The sequence below is a fragment of the Haliotis cracherodii genome, unplaced genomic scaffold, assembly GCF_022045235.1.
Source record: "Haliotis cracherodii isolate W230 unplaced genomic scaffold, xgHalCrac1.p SCAF_1, whole genome shotgun sequence".
In the NCBI taxonomy this organism is placed as follows: domain Eukaryota; kingdom Metazoa; phylum Mollusca; class Gastropoda; order Lepetellida; family Haliotidae; genus Haliotis; species Haliotis cracherodii.
Window position 1 is genome coordinate 29,979,024 of NW_027266264.1, and position 14,004 is coordinate 29,993,027.

General features: G+C 41.6%; 1 protein-coding gene across 1 annotated transcript; it reads left to right on the forward strand.

The window, feature by feature from the left end:
- The first annotated feature begins 5,674 nt into the window (after positions 1 to 5,674).
- Positions 5,675 to 13,922, forward strand: LOC139475628 (glycerol 3-phosphate dehydrogenase-like). The gene is made up of 7 exons (XM_071258818.1): positions 5,675 to 6,148; positions 7,083 to 7,236; positions 10,261 to 10,467; positions 11,193 to 11,350; positions 11,898 to 12,016; positions 12,566 to 12,773; positions 13,445 to 13,922. The coding sequence occupies exons 1-7, from the start codon at positions 6,000 to 6,002 to the stop codon at positions 13,689 to 13,691; spliced, it is 1,242 nt and encodes a 413-aa protein (XP_071114919.1). The 5' UTR covers positions 5,675 to 5,999; the 3' UTR covers positions 13,692 to 13,922.
- Positions 13,923 to 14,004: the final 82 nt, after the last annotated feature.

The following is a 14,004-nucleotide window of genomic DNA, read 5'->3' on the forward strand; positions in this document are numbered from 1 at the left end:
TACAGATACTGTATATGGGTCATTCTCAAAAAATGTCAGAATTTCAACTAAGCAAAAACATCAAAATTGTCTTTTGTAAAATTCCTTTTTTATTGACTCAGTACACAAAGTAACTTCTGAATAATAATGTTAAGCAAAATGACACCTTAATAATCAATGATGTCCTAATTATGATAATTAATTAACACTGAATAGAAAAAATATGTCTGTCCTGTTACCATTTTAACAATTATATTTTCTGTAACAATATTTTTCAAAGTTCAACACAAATCATGTCAGTTCTTGTTTTTAAATGTATTGTTTAATATTTCAATGAGTACAATTAAAAAGAGATTGGATACATTATTTTATGGACAGATTTGTCCAGCATTTGAGTCAAATGAAAACATTTGAATTCATTCAAATCCAATATGACAAACATACCCTGATTATTGCATCTTATATTTGACACATATACTTCATTAGATGATATATGTTTGAATTCAAATATGTTCTTCTGAAAAATAAAAATAAATAATCAGTATATTTCTATTTTAAGTGCTGGTAACAGGACAGACAACGTAGTAACAGGACGGACAATTGAAAGTAACAGGACGGACAATCGGCTTTGATTGCAGATAACTATAATATTCAGGAGTTTCAAGATTTTGAAATATCTGACAAATACGAAAAAAGTATGTGCAATTGATTACACCTGAACATATAAGGTGTAATTAACTGAATATTCTTGTATGTAATCTGAACTATAGAAACCGGTCGGTAACAGGACGGACAACTGAAAGTAACAGGACGGACAAACTTATGTTTGCAGTCAACTATCCTGTTCAGAAGTTCAAAGTTTTGAACTCTGACAAATAAGAAAATGTTTTGCTTAATTAACAGTATCTGATCATATGGATGTTATTAACTGAATGTTCTTCTATGTAATCTGAATGTAGGATACTGGTAGGTAACAGCACAGATGGAAGTAACGCCAAAGACAATAACTTTTGCATTTTGGGTTAATCCCTAGAATTACAAAGAATTTAAATTGATTTAAATTTACACTGAATAGTCATGTGACAGTTTTTGTCATGAAGCAACAACACAATAACCAACTTTATCCATGTCAAACATCAACATAATCTGGAGAAAAAAAACTTGTCAGAAGATTTCCTGTTGAAGCTGTATTCTTTTGCAATTGTATTCGCAAATACTCAAATAAACGGTCTGAAAAGGTGAATTATAGTTTCCTTAAAAGTACAATTCACTTGTATCTATGATTATTTGATTAGTGCCAGAATTAAATGGTGCCTTTCATTCACCCAGAAACCACAGGTTGTTTATTGTTTCTGTTTTATCATATCTGTAATAGCTTCCCAGTAAATGTTTTCAACACTGAAGTGGGAAGCAGTGCCTTCAATCTCCTTTCGTTCAGGAATGATGGTAATAATGTCCTCGTGCTTGTACCAGCATTTGTCCAGCAGGAGTCTTGGCCAAAAGAATCATTTTTGATCCCATTTTTTTGCCAGGATATGGAAAACCATCATATAACACAACCACACATTTTCCAAGACACTCTTCTGTATCATCTGGAACGGATAGTAAAATGTCACTCTCACTTTTCTCAACCTCACCCTTCTCCACCACACCACCTGTCCTCTCCACACTTTTCTCAACCTCACCCTTCTCCACCACACCACCTGTCCTCTCCACCTTTTTCTCACCCTCACCCTTCTCCACCACACCACCTGTCCTCTCCACCTTTTTCTCACCCTCACCCTTCTCCACCACACCATCTGTCCTCTCCACACTTTTCACAACCTCACCCTTTTCCACCACACCATCTGTCCTCTCCACACTTTTCTCAACCTCACCCTTCTCCACCACACCACCTGTCCTCTCCACACTTTTCTCAACCTCACCCTTCTCCACCACACCACCTGTCCTCTCCACCTTTTTCTCACCCTCACCCTTCTCCACCACACCACCTGTCCTCTCCACCTTTTTCTCACCCTCACCCTTCTCCACCACACCATCTGTCCTCTCCACACTTTTCACAACCTCACCCTTTCCACCACACCACCTGTCCTCTCCACCTTTTTCTCACCCTCACCCTTCTCCACCACACCACCTGTCCTCTCCACCTTTTTCTCACCCTCACCCTTCTCCACCACACCATCTGTCCTCTCCACACTTTTCACAACCTCACCCTTTTCCACCACACCACCTGTTTTCTCCACCCTTCTGTTGTTTTTCCATCAGATAACTATCTTCAACAAAGTAGTCTATTTTTTTATGTATATATGTTTTCTTCTAAACTGTGATAAATTTGAAAACATATCTCTTAATGTTTCATAAAATTAGAATATTTAGTGATTGGATAAGAAACATTAGATAAAGATGACCAAATGTCTGTGCTGTTACATGTACTTTTAAGTCTTAACCATTTTTTTTTATTTAGCTTGGAAGATTTGTTCAGCCATAGCCTCTTGAATGCCTGTGTTATTTCAAAAGAATTATTTGTGTTAATATGGTAATTATATTATTGATTGGTTATACTAGGAAAGACAGTTTAAGGTGATGATAAGTCTGTGCTGTTACCACGGAATGTCTGTGCTGTTACTTTTTCATCAGATAACTATCTTCAACAAAGTAGTCTATTTTTTATGTATATGTTTTCTTCTAAACTGTGATAAATTTCAAAACATATGTCTTAATGTTTCATAAAATTTGAATATTGAGTGATTGGACAAGAATAGTTAGAAAAAGCTGACCAAATGTCTGTGCTGTTACCAATATTTGTCTCTGCTGTTACTTTTAAGTCTTGAGCAACTTGTTTTTATTCAGCTTGGAAGATTTGTACAACTATAGCCTTTTGAATGTCTGTGTTATTTCAAAAGGAATTATTTGAGTTATTATGGTAATTATATTATTGATTGGTTAAACAAGGAAAGACAGTTTAAGATGATGATAAGTCTGTGCTGTTACCACGGAATGTCTGTCCTGTTACATGTTTGAAGGTAACAGCACAGACAGTAACAGCATAGACAAATTGACATTAATTACAGTTTTTTTTAATGAGACCTCCCTTGAAATGTTGAGACCACATGGCATTGTGAACAGTTCATATTTTCTAATATTCTGAAAAAATGGTTTTAGAAAAAAATATTTGTTTGGGCAAAAATGAGCAGTAACAGCACAGACATAAGAAAAGGGTATTCATGATAGGAATAAACTTCCCTGTCAAGCAGAATTATCCAAGGTCTTCTCTCACTTGAAGGACACTGCTGCCATGATAGTACAGGAAGTAAGCTGTATTTCTGTTATTTTGAATTATGGGAATCTTGAAGGATTATTTATTTTTCAGTTTTGATCCATCTTGGTAACAGGACAGACACTTTTTTATGTACAAGTGTTTCTTACCAAAAACCAATATAAATAAAAGAGTGTATCTTCAAAAGATAATTTTATATCATGAGTTAGAAAGGTAATGTACAATATATAAACATTATTTACATAATATTTTTTATTTTTAGCAACATTAAACAATGTTGATGTGCAAACATAGGGTTACGGACACACCCTTCAGCTCAATTTAACCGCGATTAAGCAGTTTTAATTAAAATAAAATACGTAATAAGAAATACTGAAACTTAACTTTCAGACACCATGGTATGTTCTACAAAAAACACTTGTGTTTAAACATATCTAAAATAAATATTTTAATTGTTATTCAACTCGGACTAAAAAACTCACTTTTTTTGAGAATGACCCATATACGTCTTTGCTCATACCAAGCGTGTTTAACATACACATCCTGATTAATTTACTTTCGTTGTTTATTTGTTGTTTACGCCGAACTCATCAATATTCAAGCTGTATGACGGGTGCCTGTAAACAATCGAGTCAGGACCAGTCAAACCAGTGATACATATTATGTTGAATGTGATAAATATAGTAAAATAGTGAAGACTTTTAGCGGTGACGTTATTGCAATGGCACGATGAGGCTTGTCTTGCCTGAATTTATCTCGCTCGCCTGTAAAGGAGTGAGTGAGTATGGTTTTACGCCGCTTTTAGCAATACTCCAGCAATATCACGGCAGGGGACACCAGAAATGGGCTTCACACATTGTAGCCATGTCGGGAATCGAACCCGGGTCTTCGGCGTGACGACCGAACGCTTTAACCACTAGGCTACCCTACCACCCCGCCTGTAAAAGGAATACTTGCTGGGTACATTTGTTCAAGGAAGACACACTCCCTGCAAGAGACCACGTGCAGATATTTGTATATGGTTTGTTGGTTTGCTGTTTAACACCGCACTCAGCAATATTCCAGCTATATGACGGCGGTCTGTAAATAATCGTGTCTGGACCAGACAATCCAGTGATTGATATCAAGAGCATCGATCCACGCAATTGGGATCGATGACATACATCAACCAAGTCAGCGAGCCTGACCACCCAATCCTCTTGGGTGGCTGGAGACCTATTCTACCCCGGAATCTTCACGGGTCTCTGCCACATGGGTTCGTTTGTTATATGACGACATACTATATGGTCTCATGGCGTAATAGTGACGTTGTTGGACAATTGTAAAAATGTTATTTGCAAGAGTTATTTCAATGGGTGAACATCATATTTGTTTCACTCAATAATCTCAGTATTTTTGCTGTCAAGCATGGAGGACCGGAAGTACCTGAGAGAAAGTACGCACGTCGTCTGTGCGACTGTGTGGATAATACCTCAACATGCAGTATCTATACTAACGTGACGTAAGTGTATATTTTGTTTTGTTTATTTGTTTGTTGTTTAACGCCAAACTCAGCAATATTCCAGCTATATATGACAATTCAGTGTTTGACATCATAAGCTTCGATCTACGCAATTGTTTTGTTGTTTGTTAATGTTAAACGCCGCACTCAGCAATATTCCAGTTATATGACTGCGGTCTGTAAATAATCCATCCTGGACCAGACAATCCAGTGATTGACATCATGAGTATCGATCTACGCAACTTGGATACAATGACATGCATCAGCCAAGTCAGCGAGCCTGACCACCCGACCCTCTTAGTCGCCTCTTACGGCAAGCATTGGTAGCTGAAGACCTATATTCTCTTCCCGTATCTTCACGGGTCGTGTACATTTTGTTCATGGTCTGTACGTGATCATTCCCTCAAGCAGAACAGAACCTCCATGGTAGATGCATACTGCTTATAATCATTAAATGGATTTTCCCCTGCATTTACACCCACGCGCATTCTTTACACAGGGCGTTTTAGCGAAATTCATGCATATTCGTACAAGGAGTATAATGTCTAGTAATGAAGACACAATGTCATGGCCGTCACTTATAAGACTCGACCCGTGAAGATTCCGGGGTAGAATAGGTCTTCAGCAACCCATGCTTGCCGTAAAAGGTGACTATGCTTGTCGTAAAAGGCGACTAACGGGATTGGGTGGTCAGGCAGGCTGACTTGGTTGATGCATGTCATCAGTCCCAATTGCGTGGACCGATGCTCATGATATTAATCACTGGATTGTCTGGTCCAGACTCGATTACTTACAGACCGACGTCATATAGCTGGAATATTGCTGAGTGCGGCGTTAAACAACAAACCAAACCAATTGTAAGACTCGTTTGTTTGGAGTGGTCTCCCCTAACATTTATGCGCGTGGTAATAATGGGGCTAACATGGATATTTTAGGAGTGCTTCACAACATATATTACAGTGAGTACGCATGAGTTTTGTTGTCAAGTATTGTGCATTAACTGTAGGAGTATTTATTCTCATGCATCTTCCCGAAGAAAGAGCGTCCCCTTTTTATTTAAAGGTTTATTGCCATGTAGAACTAGGCTTTGATACAGGCTAGTGGACACGCTTGCCCCGGGAAGATGATTAATTCTGAAATGAATTTTGGCCGAAACGGGTTTCCATTCCACTGTATTGCCTCGACGAAACTGTGTCACATAATCAAGCGTGAGAACGTCCCAGACACGGATCTGTGTGCAGCATGGCTGGGGGTGAGGTGTTTGACGTCATCTTGATTGGGGGTGGGGTCGTGGGCTGTGCTACCGCATTTCACCTCACGAATATGGGGTACAGCTGCGCCTTGTTGGAGAAGAATGAGCACCTTCTGAGCGAAGCCAGCTCTGGCAACAGGTACAGTAGTCTTTAGAAACGTCATTATCAATACAAGACGTTATCTATAGATCGATATATTACATTAGCAAACATAGCTATCGAATCCATTTGAAGACTCATTGAGGCTTGTAAACATATTTATCTATTATATGGAAGCCAATATATATTTGCTATATATTTTTTTTCATTGTCAGTCTCCATATTTTCTATTGATCTATTATGTCTGTATTGTGTTCTTGATATGATCAATACGTTTTTGCCACTATATAGCTTTGTTTGGGAAGTGACACTTTTCCCATGCTTTTTTGTCCTATCAGTAACTTTCCTCTGAATTGCTCTTCCGCTTGTGGGCGATGAATAATTGGATGCTTATTGAGAATGGAGATATATGCTACACGTAATACTTGAGGGTGGAGATATGCAACACTGTATAATTGAGGGCGGAGATATGCTACTCAGGATATTTGAGGCTGGAGATATGCTACACTTGATAATTTAGAATGGAGATAAGCAACACTGGATAATCAAGGGTGGGGATATGCAACACTGGATTATTGAGAGTGGAGATATATGCTTCTCTGGATACTTGAGGGTGGAGATATGCCACACTGGATAATTTAGAATGGTGATATATTACACTAGATAAATGAGGGTGAAGATCGATATGCTACACTGGATAACTGAGGGTGGGGATATGCTACACTTGATAATTTAGAATGGAGATAAGCAACACTGGATACTTGAGGGTGGAGATATGCCACACTGGATAATTGAGGGTGGGGATATGCTACACTGGATACTTGATGGTGGAGATATGCCACACTGGATAATTGAGGGTGGGGATATGCTACACTGGATAATTGAGGGTGGAGATATGCTACTCTGGATATTTGATATTATACAATCAGTGGCTTTTACTTTGTTTTAAAAATAACAACTCTGATGCTGCCAGCGGCATGCTCCACACAGGGTTTGATGCACCACTGGGGAGCCTGGAGCTGACGTGCATCAAACTGTGTCAGCAGAGGATCTACCATGCCCTGGACAAGCTGGGGGTGCCATATACCAGGCTAGGGGCAACCATGGTGGCATGGGACAATATACAGGTACTACCAAGTGAGGTGGTGAGGTAAAATGGGGTTTAATGTGGTGTCCAAGATTATTGCACTTATATAGCGATGTGCATGCATGTGTGTGTGTGTGTGTGTGTGTGTGTGTGTGTGTGTGTGTGTGTGTGGCTGCTTGTAGTAGACCGGACTGATGTCGATTTATAGTGCTAGCCCACTGAGATACCATGCCCACAGTTTAACATGAATACCCCACTCTGTCACTCCGAGCCAACCAGTCCTTGTTTTAGCCCCTTAATGCCAAGTGCCAGACAGAGTAACAACAAGTACCATCTTTTAATGGGTACTACAAGGGGGTGCATGACACAATATACAGGTACTACCAGGGATGGCATGACACAATATACAGGTACGACCAAGGGGTGCATGGGACAATATACAGGTACTACCAGGGGTGCATGACACAATATACAGGTACTACCAGGGGTGGCATGACACAATATACAGGTACTACCAGGGATGGCATGGGACAATATACAGGTACTTCCAGGGGTGGCATGACACAATATACAGGTACTACCAGGTATGGCATGACACAAAATACCGGTACTTCCAGGGGTGGCATGACACAATATACAGGTACTACCAGGGGTGGCATGACACAATATACAGGTACTACCAGGGGTGGCATGACACAATATAGGTACTGCCAGGGGGTGGCATGACACAATATACAGGTACTACCAGGGGATGGCATGACACAATATACAGGTACTACCAGGGGGTGCATGGGACAATATACAGGTACTACCAGGGATGGCATGACAAAATATACAGGTACGACCAGGGGTGGCATGACACAATATACAGGTACTACCAGGCGTGCATGGGACAATATACAGGTACTACCAGGGATGGGACAATATACAGGTACGACCAGGGGTGGGACAATATACAGGTACTACCAGGGAGTGGCATGACACAATATACAGGTACTACCAGGGATGGGACAATATACAGGTACTACCAGGGAGTGGCATGACACAATATACAGGTACTACCAGGGATGGCATGACACAATATACAGGTACGACCAGGGGTGGCATGACACAATATACCGGTACTACCAGGGATGGCATGACAAAATATACAGATACGACCAGGGGGGACATGACACAATATACAGGTTCTACCAGGGGTGCATGACACAATATAGGTACTACCAGGGGGTGCATGGGACAATATACAGGTACTACCAGGGATGGGACAATATACAGGTACTACCAGGGGGTGGCATGACACAATATACAGGTACTACCAGGGATGGCATGACACAATATACAGGTACGACCAGGGGTGGCATGACAAAATATACAGGTACTACCAGGGGTGGCATGACACAATATACAGGTACGACCAGGGGTGGCATGACACAATATACAGGTACTAACAGGGATGGCATGGGACAGTATACAGGTACTACCAGGGGTGGCATGACACAATATACAGGTACTACCAGGGATGGCATGACACAATATAGGTACTACGAGGGGTGGCATGACACAATATACAGGTACTACCAGGGATGGCATGACACAATATAGGTACTACCAGGGGTGGTATGACACAATATACAGGTACTACCAGGGGGTGCATGGGACAATATACAGGTACTACCAGGGATGGGACAATATACAGGTTCTACCAGGGGTGGCATGACACAATATACAGGTACGACTAGGGGTGCATGACACAAAATACCGTTACTACCAGGGATGGCATGACACAATATACAGGTACGACCAGGGGTGCATGACACAAAATACCGGTACGACCAGGGATGGCATGACACAATATACAGGTACCAGCAGGGGTGGCATGACACAATATACAGGTACGACCAGGGGTGCATGACACAAAATACCGGTAGTACCTGGGATGGCATGACAAAATATAAAGATACGACCAGGGGGGACATGACACAATATACAGGTTCTACCAGGGGTGCATGACACAATATACAGGTACTACCAGGGGTGCATGACACAATATACAGGTACTACCAGGGATGGCATGACACAATATACAGGTACGACCAGGGATGGTATGACACAATATACAGGTACGACCAGGGGTGCATGACACAAAATACCGGTACGACCAGGGATGGCATGACACAAAATACCGGTACGACCAGGGATGGCATGACAAAATATACAGGTACGACCAGGGATGGCATGACACAATATACAGGTACGACCAGGGGTGCATGACACAAAATACCGGTACTACCAGGGATGGCATGACAAAATATACAGGTACTACCAGGGATGGCATGACAAAATATACAGGTAGGACCAGGGGGGACATGACACAATATACAGGTTCTACCAGGGGTGCATGACACAATATACAGGTACTACCAGGGGTGCATGACACAATATACAGGTACTACCAGGGATGGCATGACACAATATACAGGTACTACCAGGGGGTGCATGGGACAATATACAGGTACTACCAAGGGGTGCATGACACAATATACAGGTACTACCAGGGATGGCATGACACAATATAGGTACTACCAGGGGTGGCATGACACAATATACAGGTACTACCAGGGGTGGCATGACACAATATAGGTACTACCAGGGATGGCATGACACAATATACAGGTACTACCAGGGGTGCATGACACAATATACAGGTACTACCAGGGATGGCATGACACAATATAGGTACTACCAGGGATGGCATGACACTATATACAGGTACTACCAGGGATGGCATGACAAAATATACAGGTACGACCAGGGATGGCATGACACAATATAGGTACTACCAGGGATGGCATGACACTATATACAGGTACTACCAGGGGTGCATGGGACAATATACAGGTACTACCAGGGGTGCATGGGACAATATACAGGTACTACAAGGGATGGCTTAGGACAATAAACAGGTACTTCAGAGGGCAGCCATTGTGGCATGGAAAGAAATACCAGACTGGGGCAACCATGTCGTCATTGAGCAATATACAAATTTATGTTGTTGTGAAAGGGACAGAAACTCCTTGAGATACAGAGAAAGTCTGAAGACAAACATATTCCTGACATTTACAACATCACAACCTCTGAGCTGTGCCAGATGGAACCCAACCTCCGGAGACACGCCCACTCAGCTCTGTGGATTCCGGGGGAGACCGTCGTTGATCCCTGGCATGTACCTGTAGCTCTGCTCCATCACGCCCGCAGGAAGGGGGCTCAGGTGAGATGGACCACACTCCTCAAAAGAGTTCAGAACAGTGCATAACAGTTATGTTGAAACAGGTTAACATTGAAGTCTTCTACTTGAACCGTTTAGTAAAATATCTATATTTCACATAATTAATGATTATCTGTGATTCGGGATGCAAAGAACACATCAGTTGTGTTTACATCTTTGTCGACAGAAGTGCAAACCATTCATGTCCATACGTTTCCTAATCAATTGCAAAGAAGATCTGGGTTAGAATAAGTCTTCACCAACCCATGCCTGCCATTAAAGGTGACTATGCTTGTAGTAAGAGGCGACAAACAGGATTGGATGGTCAGGTTCCCTGACTTGGATGATGTATGTCATCGTATCCCGTATGGATCGATGTTCATGTTGTATCAATCACTGGATTATCTGGTCCATGCTCGTTTTATTTACAGACCGCCTTCATATAGCTAGGATGTTGCTGAGCGCTTGTGTTGACCAAATCAGCAAGCCTGACCACCAAGATCTTCACAGGTCTTTTCCAAAATTAAATTTTTACTGTGTACATATTTTTCTTTGGATAACAACTTCTTTAGTATACATACACAGTGTTTCAGGGCAAATTCTTGCCTTCTTGTGAAATGAGTTAGTGCAAAACTGAACTCTGTTCGGACAGATAGAATACTGGATAAAGATGGTCTCCACTGTGGAGAGATGGACATGTTTTAGTTTGTTGTGATTCATTTCTGCAGGTATGGACAAATTGCAAGGTTCTTTCATGCAACAGACAAAGCTATGGCTTCTGGACTGTCACAACTAACCAAAGCACCTTAAAGTGCAAGGCTGTCATCAACTGTGCTGGTCTCCATGGTGATGAAGTTGATGAGTTGGCAGGGAAACACAACTTCCAGTGAGTCCAAGTATTAATATCTAATTAATAATCTAATATCTAATAAGCACCCACGGCGATATTTGCTAATATATTGGCTAGTGATCAATCCCAATTAACACCCCTTCCGATTGATCAATGTACACAAGACTTATATATTCATGTATAATACACACTCATGTGTTATATGCATCCTTAATTATGGGAAATTAAAGTCTGGAAAATAATCTGTCGTGTATATTACGCTCAGACTTTTCTTTTGTATCATTTCAGGCTCTCAGCATAAACCACGAAATTTATTAACTTTCAACTCTGTTTTTTTCCCAACCAAAAGTATATCTAATAAGAGCCCCCTGTTTCTAATTTTAAGAACGCCTTGGGTGCTTATTACGTTGAATACGTTAAAAATATACATTATGAAGTGAACTATGGTTAACAGATTAACTGTAGTACTATGAAAGAATCGGGAGGGACCTAACTGTTCATTAGTATAGTAGCTATGAGATGTGTGAATAGTGAATTTGGATGTCACTATTAACATGCAGTGAATAATTCCCCAATGTTCCAGCATCAGGCCCAGGAAGGGGCAGTACATTGTGTACAACTCACACAAAGGAAGCCTCATCAACTCCAGCATCCTCCCGGTTCCAACTGACAAAACAAAGGGTGTCATTGCTTTCAAATCTGGTTAGTTCAGTGTATTTGATTCAATATCCCTGAGCAGCCTGTACTCCTGTTATCCATCTCCACCTGCACTCTGTATCTCCCCTGCAGCCAGAATTCACTCTTTCCCAGGCCTTGTAGTTCGCCTATCCCCTCCAACGCCCTGTACCCCCAATACCCCTCTCCCCCAGCAGCTTCTACTACCATTAACCCCTTCTCCCCCAGCACCCTTTACTCCCATTAACCCCCTTCTCCCCCAGTACACTTTACTCCCATCAACCCCCTTCTCCCCCAGCAGCCTCTACCCCCTCCCAACACCCAGTGCCCCCAATCCCCCAGAAGCCTCTACTCCCATTAACCCCTTTCCACCCCAGCAGCCTGTACTGTTATCAGTCTTCCTTAGCATCCTGTACTCCTACTATACTATCTGTCTTCTCTAGCAGACTCTTCTCCCATTAGTCCGTACTCCCCGCCAGTAAGCATAAGCAGAGGTACGCCCCCTAACCACCCCCACCCCCCCAACTAACCAATGTTATTTTTAGTAGTATAATTATTATCAGAGTTTTTTTCCAGTGTACAACAATCTAATAATCGGACCCACAGCAGAGGATGTGGAGGAGCGCTCCATCCCAGTGCCTGACCCACTCATAAAGGACAGTCTCCTACACCATGCCCACAACACACTTCCCAAACTTGTCGGCTGTGATGTCATTGGAGAATATACCGGTGTGAGGCCTGCCACTCAGTTTAAGGATTATCAGATCATCAGTGACCCAACTAGGTAGTCACAAGTGTCAGCATTTTGTCATTGATAAGTATTGTCTGTTGTATGTTGCTCTCAGCAGTATTCCAGTTACACAACTCAACATCTGATATTGTGGCAACTAAATTGGATCAGGTCTCTAGTTTGCCTGGTTCCGAGTTATTTAGAAGCTGCTGTGATATAACTGTACTATTTCTGCTAGGGCTGGGATGAGTCCAAATTTACTACGCGGGTACCCACACCCCTATTACCTGACCCTACCCAGGTACCTGCTGTTGGTTTCAAGAGTGGGTACAAAATGTCCGATTGGGAATAGTTTGACAGTAGCCCTGGCAGAATGTATTTATATACATGAATAAAACTATGTGGTCATGCATACACTGAAGTTGACTGAAGTTTTAGCTTTGTTCAAAAATATATACGTCAGAAGGAATGTGTTCATAGTCATGAAGAAATGTGAACATTAGAGACTTAAAATTGTCGTGTAGCCATGTAGTTATATACATGATATAGTGAATTTTTGTCATGAAACAATATATCACATGACTACCACAGGTCCGGGTAGTTCTGTGGGTACCCGGGTCCTACTCAGTACCCACCCGACCTGAGGCCTACCATGAAAGGGATGATCAGATACCAGAACCACAAATCAATAGACAATAAATACGACTCTTGTTGCTGTATTTCAGACACTGGATCACAGTTGGTGGTATTCGTTCCACTGGCCTGTCTGGATGTCTGGGTATTGCCGACCATGTTGGCCATCTTGTCCAGGAAGATCTGCAACAGGAGCCAACCCAGGGACGGAGTCACCGCATCAACAGAGTGGAGCTGACCTTCCTCCCAGAGCAGCAGACAGCCACAGCAGATGGTTGTACTTACTACATGACCCATCCCATCACACAACTTGGAACACATGCAACATCCATGCTGTGAATGGTTCATCTTCAATGTGTATACATGGATGTCTGCTATGGAACTAGCTGTTAGAGACTTGGGTACATTCAAGGATGGGTCTAATGTTATTTTGTAATTTAATTAACCTGGGAGATAACTGTTGAGTTTACAACAGAAGTTGGGTTGTGTTGCTTTATCATTCTCAAAATGAGATATCTTGGTTCTAATCGTGTTTGTATTGTATCATTACATATGCTATTAAAAACAAGAGTGAGTATGGTTTTACACCTTTTTTAGCAATATTCCAGCAATATCACAGTGGGAGACACCAGTAATGGGCTTCACACATATT